We start from the raw sequence: 18199 nt of genomic DNA, 5'->3' as shown, positions 1-18199 counted from the left end.
GGCCTGATTGAACTACACCAGACTCCATAAACCGCCTCTGTAGAACCGCCAGATACGTAAAGGGAGGGGACTCCAGGCTGTCTGCGGCTGAAAAATGGACAGACATATGTCACGAAAATCTGAAGATCATAAAACTTACTGTGCAGTTGTCTTCTACTCCTGGTTTCATTGGATTGGAGGGAAAGCATACAAATACACGAAGTTCCCTAGCCGATAGAAGTCTCGGAAGGTGTGCCAGACGAGGTCCGATGCATAGTTTCGTCCTGTCCTGGAGGTGAACATCAAAAGAATTAGGCATGGAGAGAAAACCTGAAAGGCCTTCTTTGTATTTACTTGGTGTTTGTTCACTGTAGGAATATGAACCGCGAGAAAAATCTTCTATAGAAACAGGTGCTTGCCTTCCTGAAGACAAAAAAGTAGAGACAGAAAATCAAAATACAAGGATAGAAGAACGAAAGAAAGAAAGCAAACACAGTCACTGGATGATCACGAACAGTCGAAGAAGGTTGCTGCTCACTTCCAGGATTGGCTGCAGCGCCATTGTTTTCTTGGACGTCAGGAGTTCGGGGCCAGGCAGCTTGTGTAAGTTGCTCTTCCAACGATGGTGGAGTAGTACCACGCGGGTGCCTGCAAATATCCTTAACTAGTACACGAAGAAGAAAACTTTACCTGTTTCCCCGAGGAGGTTTGTTTACTTGATTTACCACTCTCTGTCGAGCCTCTTCAAGCTCTTGGACAACACCTCCTAGAACAGTAACAATTTCTGGGACGAGAAGAAACATCCCTCTCCGAATGCAGACATTCCTTACGCAAATCTGCGGTTGGGAGAAAGAAAAATCAAGGAAAAGACTTGAAAGGATTTCTTGAACGCGTACCTTCAAACCAGCTGGTTGTAACACTTTGAGCTGTGGGATAGGACGATACTCAATGCCAAAAACTCGTTGAGCACCGTCAGTCATGGATAGCTTCAAGCATCGACTTCCAATTCCAGCATTTCTTTCCTGGTAGCGATCCTTGAGGCCGCAGCAAATGTCCACCGTTTCATCTACCTGTGTGCCATGCTCCCATCGATAAAAAGAAATATAGAAAAACTTTCACTTACTTGTAGAACGAATGGGCCCGCTAGCTCCACTTTGTGCATCGCCTGGATCCCTGGAGGAAGCACAGCATCGGTGACGAGATTGAAATCGGCAGCGAGGAGCTGCGCAAAGCATTTCTCGGCGCACGAGTCTACCGGCAACTGTGACGCTCCCATCTGCTCGCGCAGGCAAGAAGAAAGCCACTGCGCCTTAGGACGGGTTCTAAGCATCCCGCCATTTTGCGAGCTTGAAAGGTTCCAGGAATATGCTTGCCAAGCAGGGTCGGCCCTTTGCCGCTCTCGCGCGCTCTCTTCTCTTCCAGATCGCGCATTGCGGCAATTCGATCCTGCGGCGTCGTTCCCCAAGACGCGCCACGGCGTGAGATGGGACGATCCCTGCCACTGGCTGCGGACGAATCAGCACGCGCAATCGACCATGGCTGGGACAAGGGAGCTGCAGCGCCAGATCCGCCAGGAAATGGCGAGTAGGATGGAGAAGGAGCTCGCGTCGCTGCCAGAGCGCTGGGGGGATTGGTGAGTTCTTCCTCGTTTTAATTTTTAGTTTTTGGCTTAGACGAAAAGCTTAGTGACAATGTAAGAACTATTTCGTGCAGATGGGAAAGAGTTTCCCATCTACTCAAGACAAAGAGCCCGCAAAGGTGGAAGGCTGAAGGCTTTCTTGACAAGTTTTTTCGACAAGAAGCAGAGTGAAGTGATGCTGCAAAGCACAGTAAAGTTTTGAGGATCTTTTCTTGTTTTGTTTCTCTCTTCTTCCTAATTACACAAGTGTAGGCCATGCGTAGCTTGGTGTTTTCAAGCTATCCAGAGACCACAAACTGTTAGCATACACAATCGACTTGGGTGGCAATGAGATTTTCACATTGTTTATCAAAGACTTGGAGACCAATAGCCTCCTCCTGGAACACAAAACCGATGGTGTAATAAGTGTGGAGTGGTGGAGAATATCTCTACTACACTTGTAGTTATTCAGCACATTGACCTCAGGTTTCTAGTTAAACTTTCTTCTAGAATAACTGTTTTGTTTCTAATTTATCACGACAACAATCCAAAGAACTTTGTCAATGTTACAAGAACCAAAAACTAGCAATACGTTTTGATTAATGTCAACTCGCAGACGCCCTCTGAGGTAATTGCCTGTTGCTCGAGCCTTTCTACAGGACGGGCTTTTCTGGGAGATCCAAAAACTTCAGGCACAATGTTGAGGAAAGTTACAGATAGATTTTATGATCCAGTATTTTCTGGTATATCCTTACCAATGTTTTGGGTTCTCGTTTTTCACAGCAAAGATCCCGTGGCATCGCTACCGTCCATCAGACATCATCCCAGCCGTCGATATAAACCCGTTTTGAAGAAGCTAGGTCTAGAAAGGTTGGGAGCGATGGCGCGTGACACCCGTGAGTTGAGCGAGGATGACTGTAGTGAGCTTCTCAAGTTTTACATGAGGGGCAAGCGGCTGGGATGTGGAGGACAAAGGCAAGTTTTCATGATCCATAATGGCCACAACACATATGCTGGAAAGTTGTTTCGATCGGGGAGTGATGCCGAGAGAGAAGCTCGGCTCATGTCCAAGCTTCACGCCTGCCCTAGGGTCGTTTCCTTGAAGGGCTTTGTCAGGGAGAGAGATGGTGCCAAGTGTTATGGCACTATCGTCATGGAGCTGTGCGGCCCAAACCTATGCGAGGGATTGATCAACTGCTGGCTGATGAGGGAGGAGGATGCAGTGAAGACCATCAAGAAGCTGGCTGAAACGCTCAAGGCAATCCACTCCAGGGGAATTATCCACCGGGATCTCAAGCCAGAGAACATTCTTGTCAAGCTCAATGCCACTGGTGTGCACGATGTTCTGATTGGAGACTTCGAGATAGCCACAGACCTGCACAGGGAGATGTCAAAGTATTGTGGCACGGAGAAGTACATGGCACCAGAGGTGATGGCGACTAAGGGTCGCAAGGGAGAATCACAGAGCTTCTACACGGCAGCCATTGATGTGTGGGGTTTGGGAGTCATTGCATACGAGCTGTTGAGGGGTTACAAGTCAAGAATGGAGATCGATTTCTTGAGAGCGAGAGCATTTCCAACTGGTTTTGGCTCGGACCAAGCGGAGGATCTCCTCCGGGGGATGTTAGCTGTCGAACCGAGCAAGAGGATAACGCTGGACTGTGTGCTTGCACATCCCTGGATCGTGAAGCATTGCAGCAGCAGTAGCAAGACCGAGATGGCGACACGGAGCAGGCGCTGTGGAGTGAAGAGGAGTCTTCCCAGCGGCAGCGACTTGATCGTGAAAAAAGCTCGTGCAGCTTAAGAACAAAAGCCAGCACCAGTTCGGTAAGCATCGTTTTTGATTGAAGAGTACAGGTACTAACTTTGCTTGCTTGGTCACCGGGTGGAATGTTTTTTGTGAGACAATGATCTTCTTGTCAAGAAAGATTTTCTATAGCAATGCAAGAACTGTCTTTGCAAGTTATGAAGTTTCTTTTCTATTCTCTTGATGGGAACAGTAAAATTCAATACAATGGAAGGGATCGCTGATGATCCTGGTGGCAAATTGGAAGAGCTTTAACTCGGGCAAGAAGCCTCCATCCATTTCCGGATGCACACGGGGACAACCCTATGTTGGAGGAGGTCCGATGCTGTTCTGAAGTGAAGATAAAAAGAATTACCCATGGAGAGAAAACTTGAAAGGCCTTCCTTGTGTTTACTTGGTGTTTGTTCACTGTAGGAATCCGAACCGCGAGAAAAATCTTCTATAGAGACAGGTGCTTGCCTTCCTAAAGACAAAAGAGTAGAGACAGATAATCAAAATACAAGGAGAGGAAGAACAAAGCAAACACAGTCACTGCGCAAAGTTAGACCTGATCAGGAAGAAGGTTGCTGCTCACTTCCGGTGCAGCGCCACTGTTTTCTTGGCTCATCAAGCTCCTCCAAGAACAGTAACAATTTCCGGGACGAGAAGAATCATCCCCCTCCGAATGTAGACATTCCTTACGCATTGGGAGAAAAGAAAAATCAAGGCAAAGACTTGTAATACTTTGAGCTGTGAATGCCAAAAACTCGTTGAGCATCATCGGTCATGGATAGCTTCAAGCTTGGACTTCCAATTCCTTCCTGGTAGTGATCCTTGAAAATGTCCACCGCTTCATCTATCTGTGTGCTATGCTTCCATCGATGAAAAGCTATAGAAACCTTCCACTTACTTGTAGAACATAAGTGCATTGCCTGGACCTCTGCGTCGGAGGAGCTGCGCGAAGCATTTCTCGGCGCGAGAATCTACCGGTAACTGAGACGCTCCGATCTTCTCGCCCAGGCAAGAGAGAACCGTACTAGGGTTCTAAACATCCCGCCATTTTGCGAGCTCGAAAGGTTCCAGGAATATGCTTGCCAAGCAGGGTCTAGGGTTTTATGGCGCTTTGCCGCTTCTCTCGCGCACTCTCTTCTCTTCCAGATCGCGCATTGCGGCAATTCGCTCCTGCGGCGCTGAGGAGATCGTTCCCCAAGACGCGCCACGGCGTGACATGGGACGATCCCTACCACTGGCTGCGAAATTCCGAGGATCCGGCCGTCATCGCGTATCTCCAGGCTGAGAATCAGCACGCGCAGTCGACCATGGCTGGGACAAGGGAGCTCCAGCGCCAGATCCGCCAGGAAATGGCGAGCAGGATGGAGAAGGAGCTCGCATCGCCTCCAGAGCGCTGCGGGGATTGGTGAGTTCTTCCTTGCTCGTTTTGATTTTTTTTTTTTTTTTGCCTAGATGAGGAACTTAGAAACAATGTAGGTACTATTTCGTGCATATCCCGCAAGGGAAAGAGTTTCCCATCTACTCGAGACGAAGAACCCGCCAGGGTGGAAGGCTGAAGGCTTTCTTTACAAGTTTTTTTGACAAGAACAGTGAAGTTATGATCGACATCAATGAGCTTGCTGCCGAGCATGGTAAAGTTTTGAGGATCTTTCCTTGTTTCTCTTTTCTTCCTAATTACACAAGTGTAGGCCATGCACAGCTTGGAGTTTTTAAGCTATCCAGAGACCACAAACTGTTAGCGTACACAATCGACTTGGGTGGCAACGAGATCTTCACATTGTTTGTCAAAGACTTGGAGACTGATAGCCTCCTCCTGGAGCACAAAACCGATGGTGTAGTAAGTGTGGAGTGGTCTGATACTGGAGACTATCTTTACTACACTTGTAGTGATGCAGGACATCGACCTCACAGGTTTCTATTTGAAGTTTCTTCTAGAATCATTTTTTCTCGATCTCAACAGGGTTTTGTTGCGGAACTTGCAATCTAAAGATGATGACATTGCAATTTATCACGACGACAATCCAAAGAACTTTGTTGATGTTACAAGAACCAAAAACTGGCAGTACGTTTTGATTAATGTCAACTCAAAGACGTCCTCTGAGGTAATTGCGTTTCACAAATGTGTTGCTCGAGCCTCTACAGGACAGGTTTTTCTGGTAGATCCGAAAACTTCAGCCACAACGTTGCGGAAAGTTGCAGATAGAGTTGATGGCATCCAGTATTTCGTGGAACACCATGAAGAGCACCTGTATATTCTTACCAATTTTTTGGGCGACAAGAAGCTAGCGTCGCTAGGAAACAACTATCGGCTTGTCCGCTGCAAGACAGATAGCTTGACCTCGAAGGCGTGGGAGGTACGTCAATTCTCGTTTTTTTCACAGCAAAAAATGAAACACTTTAGGAGGTTGTCCCAGTCGACAGCGAAAATTGGATGGAGGATATGGATATTTTTGCGAAGCATTTGATCTTATACAGACGACAAAATGGTCTTCCCATTGTGCATGTTTTCAACCTGGATGTAAGCATATGGTAAAAGTTTTGGTCTCACTAAGCTCTTTCCTTTCAGAGCCTGAAAACTCCTCCTTGGACAGTAAACCTTCCCTCCGGGATAACAGTTCTTACTCCTGGAGCAAACTGTGACTTCAATTCGTCTACTCTACGGCTGTCGATATCTTCACTGGTGGTAAGCTCTCTTTCTTTCTTGCATTAGATGTTCGTTGTGGACAATTCTTTTTTCGTTTTTAGATGCCCGAAGCAACGTATGATGTCGATTTGACGACTGGAGAGGTGACACTATTGCAGCAAGTGAAAATTGTGGGAGTGGACACGGGCTCATATTGTATGAAGCATCTTGCTGCTACATCTCATGACGGCGTTCGGGTGCCTTTGACAATTGTGTACTCAAACAAGTTCGAAAGGAAAGGTGAAAATTCCGCTTTGGTTACAGGCTATGGTGCCTACGGCGAGCTGCTTGACATGAGCTTCTCGAGTGACCGGCTGAGCCTTCTCGATCGTGGCTGGGTGCTCGCATTCGCTCACGTAAGGTGAAGTTTGCTTTTTGTTCCTTCCATGTCGTAACTGAGATTTGTGGAATCCAGGGGGAGTGGGACGTTAGGAAAGGCTTGGCACTCGGAAGGAAAGCTGCTGAAGAAGGAGAATTCGTTCAAAGACTTTATAGCTTGCGTGCGTTACTTGGTGGAAAATCAGTATGCTTCTCGCAACAAGATTGCTGCTTTCGGTGAAAGCGCTGGTGGACTTTTGGTCGGGGCAGCCGTGAACTTGCAACCGGACCTCTTTCGAGCTATAATTTTGAAGGTATGGCGATCATTGAATTGTGTTTGCTTCAAGAGCTCTATCTGCATGACAGGTTCCATTCCTTGACATCCTCAACACAATGTTAGACTCTTCATTGAGTCTAACAGAGCACGAGTATGACGAATGGGGTGATCCATCATCGGACAAGGCAGCGTTTGATTGCATCCGAAATTACTCTCCTTATGACAACATCAAGCCAGGCGTAAGGTATCCAGCGATGCTAGTAACCTCATCGTTCCTTGACACCCGGTACGTGTTTGAGAGCTCCTAAGTGCATTGATAAATTGTCGTTTCATACAGGGTTGGTTACTGGGAATCTGCTAAATGGATTGCAGCTCTTCGGCATTCTTGTCAAGCAGAATGTTTAGTCTTTAAGACCAATATGAGTGGGGGTCACTTCGGAGATGGCGGACGCTACTCTCATCTCAAGGAGACTGCTTATGGCTTTGCATTCTTAATAAAAAACTTGGAGGCAATCTAAATTCAAGTTTGCCGACAGAAATTCTTGAAAATATAATTTTACTAAGAAACAGCAGCATCAATTTGAATTTACTTATTAGATTTCATTAGAAACTTGACATAATTTTAGCTACCTAGTCTTATATAAATCTCAAAAGAATAGCCCAAGCAAAATATCATTTTTAAAGAATATGGCTGTATCAATTGCGTCTTGCTTTCTTCTTTGCTTCTTGTTTGCTCATGTAGCTGTGGGTCTTCTTGTACAATATAGCTCCACCACTGTTGAAAATGGCAACTTCATCTCCTTGAGCAGCACTGACTCAGCTCCCACTGTTGACATTCAAGGATTTCATGGGAATGGCAGTGTTAGCCTGTTTTCGGTGGTGATGGCGGATCAAAAGGCACTCTCGACTCCAAACAAAACTTATCCTTACGTCAACTTTTGGATTGCAAACATTCCAGCAGGCACCTCTGGCAAGTTCTCTTTTTTCATCTTTAATTGATAGATTGGATTTGTGGTTTTTGTTTGTAGGAGCTGTGAAGAGTAACATTCTTGAGCCTTATGTATCTCCTTCCAACACTGGCAAGAATATCCCATACCCAAATCCATTCAACGCCAAGAACCACACATATGATTTCGTGCTCGTTCCACAGAGGAATCCCTTGGTGAAGCCCATGCGTAGTCGCATTGTTCTCTCACTGCCCGATATCATCCAACAGTACCACTGTGGAAGTCCCCTCCAGACTGTCTCCTTCACCACCTCGCTCAACTAAATAATTAAAGTTGCTATTGATTATCAGCTACTTGGCATTAATAGAAGTGGATCTTGTGTGATTGCCCTACAAGAGAGATTTTTTTATCCTTACACAAGGAAAACGTGGTTTTAAACATTAGCATTTGTGATTGACCTCAAATGCTATTTTTTGTCCTTACACAAGAAAACGGGATGGACCATCTTGTCTTCTACAGTAGATTAAAAAAAAAAGAATGTTAGTCTAGTGTGTGGTGGTCCTAACCACCTTTTTAATTCCAACGTACGATACATGAAAGTTTCCTCTGTACAAAAGTCCAACGAAAAGCCTGGCTTTCGGAACGCGATAGTTTTTTGTCGCTTGGCTTCAATAATTTGCACAACCAGTCCTGAAACATTCAGTAGCCAAATGAATCAGTGCATAAAAAATGGATGCTTACGTTAATTACTCGCGACTACCACCACCATATAGCTTCTTCTCAAACATGGTTTCATATGGTAAACTGCCCCTTGGACGCCGCGGAAGTAGCAAACAACCAGCTGCTTACTGCCTCGGCACTTGCATTGCCTCGCCCGTGATGGCTGTCTTCGCAACTGATCGGGAAACGAGCGTGCTTCGCCTGGGAGCTCGAGCGATGCCCAATGATCATATGCTCCACATTCTCGAGCTCCGATCGGCTGAATCCATACTCCATGATGCAGTCGCTCTCGTGAAGATCGGCCGTGGAGTGCGAGTGCTTTGCTCTATTCGCTTGCTTAGCCTCGGTGAGCTTCCGTGTGGCCTTTGCCAACCGCTCGTTCGCCTCCTCGAGCCTCTGCGAGTGGAGCTCGTCGGAAGCTCTGAACTGGTCTTGGAGATCCGTGACTTGCTGGAGCAGCACGTCTCGCTGGTGGCACACGGAGCGGTAGTCCTGCTGGAGCTGCGCGTACCTCGCGGTGAGCTGATCGAAGTCGAGAGAACGCTCCGGGGTCTCGAGCTGGGCCACCGCTTGCTGGGCTTGCCACAGGGACGAGATGAGCGCTTCCTTTTGCTGGATCACGGTCTGCTTCATCTGCTTCAAGATCCCGTCCACGGCGCTCAAAACCTGCTTCTGCTGCATCGAGCAGAAGGTGAGATCTCCGCCTCTGGAGCCGCCGGACGATTCACCGAAGACAAACTTGGAAGAAGGCAGCGACGACGACGAAGAACAAGGCCTGATGGCCACCTCTCGAAGCTCGTCACCCTGACGTAGCGTTTCCACGATCAAATCCTCGTCCGGAGTTCCATCCCGCTCGTTGGACCTGTCCTCCCACGACAATCTCTTCCTCTTTCCCGACTGCTCGCCAGTGGTGGCGAAGCGCATCGTCGGCTGCAAATCCACCCCTGGAAGATCGAAGTGGTGCTGGAGAACCATGCTCAAGTAGTGAGCGGTGGTGACCGGCTTGCCTTCCTTGAGCTCCTTGTGCATCTTGAGCACCACGAACTGTGCCCAGTTGAAGATCTTCTTGGTGGAGCGAGTGGCACAGGCCGGATAGGCGGTGGCTCCACTCACCCTTTGATTGTTGAGACGAAGCCCAATCCTCTTCACCAGGAACTCGAGGTAGACGCGCATGACGTGCTCTTTCACCTCGCACAGCTTCCAGCCACTGGCCTGGCTATGGCCTTTCTCGCTGAAGTACTTCTGGATCTCGGGGCCATGGAGCTGGGAGTTATACTCGGTGGGGATCTCTTCCAGATCGGAGCCGTAAGGGAGGCACAGCGCCTCGCCGACGCTCTTGTCGCTCAGCTCCATGCTGCCAAGCTCCGGGACGTGGATCGTCTTGGACTCGGAGTCATACCCTTGCGTCGCCTTGCGGACGAGCTCCACATCCATGGCCTTGAGCTTGAGCTTGATGAAATCCACCAGGCCTGTCTCCTCGATCCACGCCGCCTGGGGCGTGAAGAGATCGTCCCACATTTGGGGCTTGAGGAAGCGCCATGGCTCCATGGCGGGAGGACACCCCGTGGAGTGGAGAACCCTACCTCCGCATTGTGAAAATGCCCCAGCGGAGCTCCAGATCTCCTTGCCTGGCGCGGCGATTCGCGGATTAGCACCGCATTGGAGGAGATTGGTGGATGGGCGAGAGCTCGCTCCCAGCTCCACAAACGTGGGAGGAGAGAGAAGAAGAATTAACCTAAAATTTCTGTTCCCGCGTAACAAGATAAAAAGCATATACCTTTACCGTCTGCCCTAAAGGTAGTCCACGGACCTTGTCGGTTTAGCAAGAAGCCAAAGAGGTTCGGTGGCCGAGGATGGATTGTCCTCGCACGCCTCTCCTTGGATCAAGCTCCATTTCCAATGGTCATGGTTCGTCTTGGAAAGATTCGCTCTTCTTCTCGTGGCTCAATCCTCTGCTCGCCACCGGCGCCAAGAAGCCACTCCAGCGATGCGATGTTCCAGCGCTGCGCGACCAGGACGACACCGCCGAGAGAACACACGCGGGATTGATCCAAGCGCTATCCAAGGTAGGAGACGATCACACCCCCTCGAGCCTCTTCTGGGCGATCGCGCGATGCCACTGGCGGGAGATCTGGCGCACAGGAGCGCTGGCACTGGTGAAAACCATCGCCATCTCTTGTAACCCACTGTTCCTCCGCTACTTCACGAGATTCGTTGCTGCTAGCAATGGTGGCGGTGGCTTGCCGGGGAGAACAAGAGGCTATCTTCTCGTGGCCGCCCTCTTCTCCGCCAAGATCCTCGAATGTCTGTCACAGCGACACTGGTTTTTTGGCGCTCGCCGCCTGGGCCTTCGCCTTCGATCGTCGCTCGTCGCCGCCATCTACGCCAAGGAGCTCAAGCTCTCGCATCAATCCCGCCAGCGCCATGCCAGCGGCGAGATCGTCAGCTACATCTCTGTGGATGCCTATCGCCTGGGAGAGTTTTTCTGGTGGTCTCACCAGCTCTGGACGGTTCCACTCCAGATCTCCATCGCTCTCGCCATCTTGGTCTCCACTGTTGGCCTGGCAACGCTCTCGGGGCTGCTCGTCATCCTCATCACCGCCGCCATCCAAGCTCCACTCGCGAAGATCCAGCAGCGAAACCAGTATAACTTGATGGTTGCCCAGGATCAGCGATTGCGAGTGAGCAGCTCCATTCTCTCCAGCATGAAGATCATCAAGCTCCAGGCCTGGGAGAGATACTTCCAGCAACTTATCGAGAGCTTTCGTGCTCGAGAGTATGCGTGGCTCTATGGAGTGAAGCAAATCTGGGCTGCCGGGAGCGTCATGTTTTGGATGTCTCCGGTCGTCACCGCCTCGGTGGTCTTCGCGACTTGCATCCCTCTCTCGATCAAGCTCGATGCCACACTCGTGTTCACAGTGCTCGCCACCTTTCGGGTGATTCAAGAGCCCGTGAGAAATCTCCCCGACGTTCTTACCGCGATGATCCAAGCTCGGGTGTCGCTCGAGAGGCTCTCCAAGTTCTTCCAGGACGCGGAGCTGCAAGAGGACGCAGTGGAGAGGGATTTTTTCTCGCGGCAACACGACGTGATCTCTATTGACTCGGCCACCTTCGCCTGGGAAGAAACTGGAAAGTTCTCTTTGGCGGATTTGAGCTTGAAAATCACGAGCGGAGAGCTCATCGCAGTTTGTGGTGCTGTTGGATCTGGAAAATCTACACTCTTGCATTCGATTCTTGGAGAAGTTCCAAGATTTTCTGGCAAGGTACTTATCTCGTTTTGCTTTTCGACAAGAACGCTTGTAAACCACCACTTTGTAGGCCAAAGTTTGTGGAAGCATAGGTTACGTCTCGCAGACCGCTTGGATCCGGAGTGGTAGCGTTCGAGAGAACATTTTATTCGGGGAGGCCATGGACAAAACTTTCTACGAGCGAGTGATCAAGGCTTGTGCTCTCGAGGAAGATCTCGCAGGCTTCTCTCACGGGGATTTAACCGAGATTGGTGAGCGAGGACTCAACTTGAGCGGGGGGCAGAAGCAAAGGCTCCAACTCGCGAGAGCTTTGTACGCGAATGCGGAGATTTATCTTTTGGACGATCCTTTTAGCGCTGTTGATGCTCAAACTGCTGCTACGTTGTTCCAGGCAAGTCTAGTTTCTTTTTAGCTTCTCTTTGAGATCTTTGACAGGCATGTATACTCCAAGAACTGAGGAACAAAACAGTGATATTGGTTACTCACCAAGTGGAGTTTCTTTCATCAGTGGACAAGATCCTGGTATGTTTTGCCGTCAACTTCTCTGACAATCGATTATCAATTCTTTTTCTACGATTCAGGTGATGGAGTCTGGACGCATTGTCCAGTCCGGGAGCTACCAAGAACTTCTCATCAGCTCCGGGAATATTTTTTCGAGGCTCGTGAACGCTCACGAGGACTCTTTTATCTTCCAAGTTCATCACACCAACAGCGAAAGCCATCGCCACGAAACTTATCAAAGACAGCTCTCGAAGTCGAGCGAGAACAAAACTTCTTACCAACAATTGATCCAGGACGAAGAGATCGCAGCAGGGAACCTGGGACTAAAACCATACCTCGACTACATCGACGGAAGTGGTAGTCGATCTTTGCTGGGATTAGTGCTCGTTTTCCAAGCTCTCTTCGTTTTTGGAGTGCTTTCGAGCAACTATTGGCTGGCCACACAAGTTGCGAATCCCAACACGAGCGTCCAAACTTTGATTGGGGTTTTCACAGCGATCTCCTTCGCCAGCACTGGACTTGTCTATGCCAGAGCTCGATTCCTTGTTAGCATCGGCTTGCGAGCTTCTCGGGCCTTCTTCTCGGGTCTTATAAACTCGCTCTTTCGTGCACCCATGGCGATGTTTGATTCAACTCCGCTCGGGAGGATTCTCAGCAGAGTACGCTTCCTTTTCTTCTTTTCTTTTTACTCAGTGTTCATTGTTTCCAGGCTTCGTCGGATATGAGCATTTTGGACGTAGAAGTGCAAAGCTACTTCAATTTTTCCTTATCGGGATTGTCCGAAATGGTCGGAATGGTGGTGATTATCACGCTCGTCACCTGGCAAATCCTCTTTGTAGCCATTCCAACCCTCGCTATTCTTTGGAGAATCCAGGTTCGTTTTTCCTTCGTTTTCATATGATCACCTCTTTGATCTTACAGAGGTACTACTTAAAAACTGCTCGGGAACTCGTCCGGATCAACGGGACGACGAAAGCACCGGTTCTAAACCACACTGGAGAAACTGTGAATGGCGCCGTCCCTATTCGAGCGTTTAGAAAACAAAGCATGTTTACGCGAGAAAACATGAAACTCGTCAACTCGGATGCTTCGGTTTCTTTGCACACTTACGCCGGATACGAGTGGCTTTCCCTTCGAGTGGAGTTTCTTGGGACGATCGTGCTTTTAACTGCGGCTTTGCTCGTAGTGATCTTTCGAGATCAACTCTCCTCCGGTATGATAGAAAAAGACTTATTTTTTCAAGGTTTCCTTCTGTTTTGTGTATGTTCTTTGTCAGGTTTTGCTGGTCTCTCTCTCACCTATGCGTTTGCTCTAAATGGCTGCCAAGTTTTCTTGATCCAAGCCGTAAGTTACTTATCGGGCTACATTGTTGCTGTGGAGAGAATAAGCCAGTATATGAAGTTGCCAGAGGAAGCTCCTTTGGTTATCAAATCAAATCGACCACCAGCGGAGTGGCCTGCGCATGGAGAAGTTGAGCTCCAAAATTTACAAGTAAGAAAAGATAAACCCATCATGATCATGCTAACATGTTTTTCCTATAGATTCGATACAGAACCAACAGTCCTTTGGTGCTCAAAGGAATCTCATGTATGTTTCCCGGAGGCAAGAAAGTTGGACTTGTTGGACGAACTGGAAGTGGCAAGACGACGTTGATCAGTGCCTTGTTTCGCTTGATTGAGCCCGACGGTGGTCGGATCCTTATCGATCGCATTGATGTCACAACCATCGGACTGTTTGATCTGAGAACCCGGATTGGAGTCATTCCTCAAGAAGCTTTCTTGTTTCGAGGAACTGTACGCTCGAACTTGGATCCACTGCAGCAGTTCTCGGACGAGCAAATCTGGCAAGTAAGTCCGGTTGATCGAGGTTTTTTTTTTTCGCTTAGAACTCTCACAATTATCACAGAGCTTGCGAAAGTGTCAGCTTTTGAAAGCTGTGAAGGAAACCCCAAAGCAGCTCGACTCACTCGGTATGAACACTTCTCCTCCTCTTTTTTTGGTCTCTTACTTGAGTGGTGGGATTTTCAAGTGAGCGATGATGGCGAGAACTGGAGCGCTGGGCAGAGGCAGCTCTTTTGCCTGGCTCGGGTTTTGCTCAAACGGAGCAAAGTTCTCGTCCTCGACGAAGCTACTTCGTCGATCGATTCCACCACCGACGCTGTTCTCCAGAAAGTTATAAGGGACGAGTTTAGCGACTGCACAGTGATCACGGTTGCTCATCGAATTTCCACTGTTATAGACAGTGATCTCATTCTCGGCCTCAAAAATGGTAAGTCGGGGAAGCAAGCATCTTTTTTCTTATCTTTTTTCGCAGGATACATGGTTGAGTGTGATTCTCCTCAAGCTCTGCTTGACAACCAAAACTCTCTCTTTGCAAAGCTGGTGGCGGAATACTGGTCAAGTTGTGATAAGTGAATCGCAATACTTTAGCGCCAAAGGTAATATCAATTAGTCACCAACTTTTAGCACCACCTTTCTAATATAGTAAGAGTTTGATTTTTAAAAGTCTATTACTTTAATCACAATGTAGCTCAATTTGTCAAACAAACTACATGTTTTTACTTGTTAGCTAAGAAATATTCGAAGCTAGAAAGGCTTCCTTGCTGCTACCTGTGGAGTTGCCCCTAATGGATTCCAGAGCACTAACCGTTCTTGTCCTCAGCTTGGTCACAATTGACCATTTCCCCAATTGCGGGAATTCTCAGTGCGATCGAGCTCATCACCTCAAAGAATGCGTTCCCAGTGTAGCATCTGGCACTGTTCTTGAGCATCCAGACATGAACTGCTGCCAAGCGGTGAATGTTCTAGGCTACAATTGTTTGTGTTCTCTCATTGTTTCTTCTACTGGTGTTCTTGCAAAAGAAATGATGAAGAGATATGTTGAGTCATGTCAACTCAAGCTCCCAGAGGATTATCAATGTAAGTTCTATGATCAAAGTATTTTGTAGTCACTGAATGTGCATGCTAATGTTCTTTACAGGCGAAACCATCATGGAGCATTTGTTTTCAGTGGCATTCAAAAGTGTATATAGTTGTATATGTATTTATATGCAAGTTGGTTCTTTAATTATTACGAAAGTAAACTAGACAATTTGATTCACTAAAAACTTGCATAATTTATCGTTTTATATAAATCTCAAGGTATCATTTAATTTTCTAGTGGCGGATTCACTGGTGTCTTGGCTCGTTCTCTGCGCCTTTCTGGTTCCAGTTAGCGTGGGTTTGCTTGTACAATATGGCTCCACCACTGTCGGGAATGCCAACTTCATCTCATTGAGCAGCACTGGTTCTGCCCTTGCAGTTGATATTGAAGGATATGGGAAGAATGGCACTGTTCGTTTGTTCTCAGTGGTTATGGCTGCTCAAATAGCATCAACTTATGGATTGCAAGGTAACTTCAACTTATTTGTTTTGGTTTTAAAATTTGATGATGGTGGCTTGGTACAAGAGCTGTAAAGGGCAGTATTTTGGAGCCTTATGTATCTCTCAACCCAAATCCATTCAATGCAAGGAACCACACTTGTTTGTGCCACAGAAGAATCCCTTGGTAAAGCCGATAGTCGACTTGTCAACTCACTGGCTGATATCATCCATCAATACCACTGTGGAAGCCCTCTCCAAACCGTCTCCTTCACGCATTGATGTTATTTCAAAGATTTTCGTTATCAAGATCAAGTAGTAAGTGATTCCATTTATGGAAAAAGGCCATCTTTGGCTTTTGTAGGTGAATAGCGGAGTATACACGATGCAATTCGTGGCAGATCTTCTTCTTGAGGCTGTCCGTAATCGATCTCTGCCAGGCGAGGTGCGTGTGCCGCAAGTGGCGACGAACAATCGACGATCCCAGATTCCGCAAATGGTACGCACGCCACCGCTGCATCCCTCACTTCTGCCTCACGGATGCCTCTTCGTCAAGCTGGTTGAGAATTCCCCGCGCAGCGAGTGGCGCCTCTTCCAGACGCTGCCGGTGGGCGTGAGGATCGCCAGCAGCGACACCGGCTTGCTGTGCATGGCCAAGTTTTCGTACTTATCCTCCATCTTTGTCTGGCGCTACAGCGATCTCAACTCCTTCCTTTGAAAGTTCCTTTGCCGCCAGTTCTCAGCAGCTTAACTCACATGGTGGTGTACAGCCGCGAAAGGGATCGATTGTTCTGTTTTGCACCCTCGTTATACATCTACGACTCGGCTCGAGGCGAGTGGTCCAGGCACGAAGAATGCCTAGGAAGACCTGAATATATCAGAGCGCAGAAGGTCTTCTATCCGGTGCTGGATCACGGTAAGGTGGTGACGTATTGCACGAATCCCCAGACGTTTGCAATATACAACCTGTGGGAGGGCTCCTGGAGAGCTTTTCACGTTGATGCCAATGGGTTGGAGCTGGAATTTTATAGGTGGTGCTACCTTCAGCTGGATCGGGACCAGCTTTTGATGGTGAGCAATACCTATGAGGGACTGATCATCTTTGAGAGACAGGGAGAAGAGTGGGTCACGCCGTGACAAGGAGTTTCATGATCTGTCGTTGATGGACAACTTGGCATGCGATGGGAAGGACAGTATATGGCTGGTGGCCAGGTCGTGTATTGTGCACTATGGAGTCGATTCCAGGAAGTGGCTCTCCTGTTAAATTCTTGTTTTCACTCCTAGGATTTCTCGAGCTTCTCTGCAGCTAGAGCATGCCTTGAAACCATGACAAGATCCGGCCCACAACCTTCTTGCACGTGTGAGAAGAACTTCAAGAGAGACAGAATGCCATCTTCACAACTTCCATATCATTTAAAAGGATTGAGTGATGGAGTGAGAGGTTAAGAGTTTTGTTTTCTATTATGATGCTGAATCGTACTTAATCTCTCCATTGTTATTACTCATCTCATCTTTATAGTCAAACTCAAAAGCTCCAATGCCGCGCAGCCGTCAAGCCAGAAAACAGTATTTAATCTTCATTGGAAACACATATTTTGTTTATGGTGACCCCAAAGGGTGAACCTTTATTTCTCCATGATGAAAAAGGAGAACTTGGCAAGAAATGCAATTATTGTGGAGACGAGACAAGCGGATATTAGCTTGATTTGTAAAAGTCTTACGTTGATCACATGTAATTTGTCAAAGAAGCTCATGTTTTACTTGTTAGCTAAGAAATATTCTGAGCTCCTGCTGCTACCTGTGGAGTGTCTCTAATGGATTCTAGAGGACTAAAGGTTCTTGTCCTCAGCTTGGTCGCAATTGGCCATTTCCCCAATTGGGAGAATTCTCGCTCATCTCCTAAAATAATGCATCCCTGTGTGTCTGGCACTGTTCTTGAGCACTGTTCTTGAGCATCCATGCTGCCAAGCAGGCTACAATTGTTTGTGTTCACTCATTGTTTCTTCTACTGGTGGTCTTGCAAAAGAAATGATGAAGAGATATGTTGAGTCATGTCAAGTTGAGCTATGATCAAAGTATTTGTAGTCATTTGTTTTCAGTTGTATATGTATTTATTTGTTCTTGGTAAGACAATTTGATTCACTATTTTTTTATAGAAAACTTGCACAATTTATCAAATGCATCGACAGAATTAGGTGTTGCATTTTATATAAATCAAGGAATAAATGCTCATCAATTCATCAATCAATTTTCTAATGGCAGCTTCAGTGGTGTCTTCCCTCATTCTATGCTCCTTTCTGGTGCAAGTTAGTGTGGGTTTGCTTGTACAATATGGCTCCACCACTGTTGGGAATGGCAACTTCATCTCATTGAGCAGCACTGGTTCTTCCCCTACAGTTGACATTGAAGGTTATGGGAATCTTTTATGTTCTCCAGCATAGGGTTGTGGCCGTGAACGACTATCCGGAAATGGATGGAGGCTTCTTGCGCGAGTTGAAGCTCTTCCAATTTGCCGCCAGGATCATCAGCGATCCCTTCCACTATATTGAATTTGACTGTTCCCATCAAGAGAATAGAAAAGAAACTTCATAACTTGCAAAGACAGTACTTGCATTGCCATAGAAAATCTTTCTCGACAAGAAGATCATTGTCTCACAAAAAAAATTCCACCCGGTGACCAAGCAAGCAAAGTTAGTACCTGTACTCTTCAATCAAAAACGATGCTTACCGAACTGGTGCTGGCTTTTGTTC

At 47.5% G+C, this 18199-nt stretch overlaps 5 protein-coding genes across 5 annotated transcripts; 3 read left to right on the top strand and 2 right to left on the bottom strand.

The window, feature by feature from the left end:
- Positions 1–464: 464 nt before the first annotated feature.
- On the bottom strand, positions 465–1309 carry LOC9649552 (recQ-mediated genome instability protein 1; the record flags this gene model as incomplete). Its single annotated transcript, XM_024681459.1, has 4 exons — positions 1103–1309; positions 876–1049; positions 670–815; positions 465–627 (listed from the first exon to the last, which is right to left on the bottom strand). Coding segments are annotated over exons 1-4 (690 nt in total), but the record flags the coding sequence as incomplete, so codon positions are not given.
- A 153-nt stretch (positions 1310–1462) lies between these two features.
- LOC112348614 (serine/threonine-protein kinase PEPKR2-like) lies at positions 1463–3401 on the top strand. Its single transcript, XM_024681458.1, has 3 exons — positions 1463–1559; positions 1693–1808; positions 2214–3401. Exons 1-3 carry the CDS (start codon positions 1463–1465, stop codon positions 3399–3401), a joined length of 1401 nt encoding a protein of 466 aa, XP_024537226.1.
- A 1086-nt stretch (positions 3402–4487) lies between these two features.
- On the top strand, positions 4488–7220 carry LOC9649178 (protease 2). Its single transcript, XM_024681705.1, has 11 exons — positions 4488–4800; positions 4872–5026; positions 5084–5306; positions 5356–5497; positions 5543–5749; positions 5797–5913; positions 5962–6078; positions 6141–6439; positions 6494–6710; positions 6763–6959; positions 7011–7220. The coding sequence occupies exons 1-11, from the start codon at positions 4499–4501 to the stop codon at positions 7189–7191; spliced, it is 2157 nt and encodes a 718-aa protein (XP_024537473.1). The 5' UTR covers positions 4488–4498; the 3' UTR covers positions 7192–7220.
- Positions 7221–8004: 784 nt separating this feature from the next.
- Positions 8005–10069, bottom strand: LOC9649550. The gene is made up of 2 exons (XM_024681654.1): positions 8362–10069; positions 8005–8310 (listed from the first exon to the last, which is right to left on the bottom strand). The coding sequence occupies exon 1, from the start codon at positions 9886–9888 to the stop codon at positions 8413–8415; it is 1476 nt and encodes a 491-aa protein (XP_024537422.1). The 5' UTR covers positions 9889–10069; the 3' UTR covers positions 8005–8310; positions 8362–8412.
- Positions 10070–10176: 107 nt separating this feature from the next.
- On the top strand, positions 10177–14656 carry LOC9649177 (ABC transporter C family member 8). Its single transcript, XM_024681619.1, has 11 exons — positions 10177–11603; positions 11659–11979; positions 12024–12110; positions 12170–12748; positions 12799–12963; positions 13011–13302; positions 13366–13580; positions 13631–13936; positions 13995–14058; positions 14118–14357; positions 14403–14656. The coding sequence occupies exons 1-11, from the start codon at positions 10194–10196 to the stop codon at positions 14501–14503; spliced, it is 3780 nt and encodes a 1259-aa protein (XP_024537387.1). The 5' UTR covers positions 10177–10193; the 3' UTR covers positions 14504–14656.
- The last annotated feature ends 3543 nt before the right edge of the window (positions 14657–18199 follow it).

The sequence above is a fragment of the Selaginella moellendorffii genome, unplaced genomic scaffold (assembly GCF_000143415.4).
Source record: "Selaginella moellendorffii unplaced genomic scaffold, v1.0 SELMOscaffold_31, whole genome shotgun sequence".
Classification (NCBI taxonomy): domain Eukaryota; kingdom Viridiplantae; phylum Streptophyta; class Lycopodiopsida; order Selaginellales; family Selaginellaceae; genus Selaginella; species Selaginella moellendorffii.
This window is presented reverse-complemented; position numbering and strand designations above follow the sequence as displayed.

What these genes read in the sequence shown, in the direction of transcription:
- LOC9649177 (XM_024681619.1), top strand. Translation starts at nt 10,194, where the DNA reads ATGGATTGTCCTCGCACGCCTCTCCTTGGATCAAGCTCCATTTCCAAT. An exon ending in TCGAGATCAACTCTCCTCCG is followed by an intron (nt 13,303 to 13,365) that starts GTATGATAGAAA and finishes GTTCTTTGTCAG; the next exon opens with GTTTTGCTGGTCTCTCTCTC. An exon ending in AAAGCAGCTCGACTCACTCG is followed by an intron (nt 14,059 to 14,117) that starts GTATGAACACTT and finishes GGGATTTTCAAG; the next exon opens with TGAGCGATGATGGCGAGAAC.
- LOC9649550 (XM_024681654.1), bottom strand. Translation starts at nt 9,888, where the DNA reads ATGGAGCCATGGCGCTTCCTCAAGCCCCAAATGTGGGACGATCTCTTC.
- LOC112348614 (XM_024681458.1), top strand. Translation starts at nt 1,463, where the DNA reads ATGGGACGATCCCTGCCACTGGCTGCGGACGAATCAGCACGCGCAATC. An exon ending in GCCAGATCCGCCAGGAAATG is followed by an intron (nt 1,560 to 1,692) that starts GCGAGTAGGATG and finishes TATTTCGTGCAG; the next exon opens with ATGGGAAAGAGTTTCCCATC. An exon ending in AAGTGATGCTGCAAAGCACA is followed by an intron (nt 1,809 to 2,213) that starts GTAAAGTTTTGA and finishes GTCAACTCGCAG; the next exon opens with ACGCCCTCTGAGGTAATTGC.
- LOC9649178 (XM_024681705.1), top strand. Translation starts at nt 4,499, where the DNA reads ATGGCGCTTTGCCGCTTCTCTCGCGCACTCTCTTCTCTTCCAGATCGC. An exon ending in CTCGCATTCGCTCACGTAAG is followed by an intron (nt 6,440 to 6,493) that starts GTGAAGTTTGCT and finishes TGTGGAATCCAG; the next exon opens with GGGGAGTGGGACGTTAGGAA. An exon ending in TTCGAGCTATAATTTTGAAG is followed by an intron (nt 6,711 to 6,762) that starts GTATGGCGATCA and finishes TCTGCATGACAG; the next exon opens with GTTCCATTCCTTGACATCCT.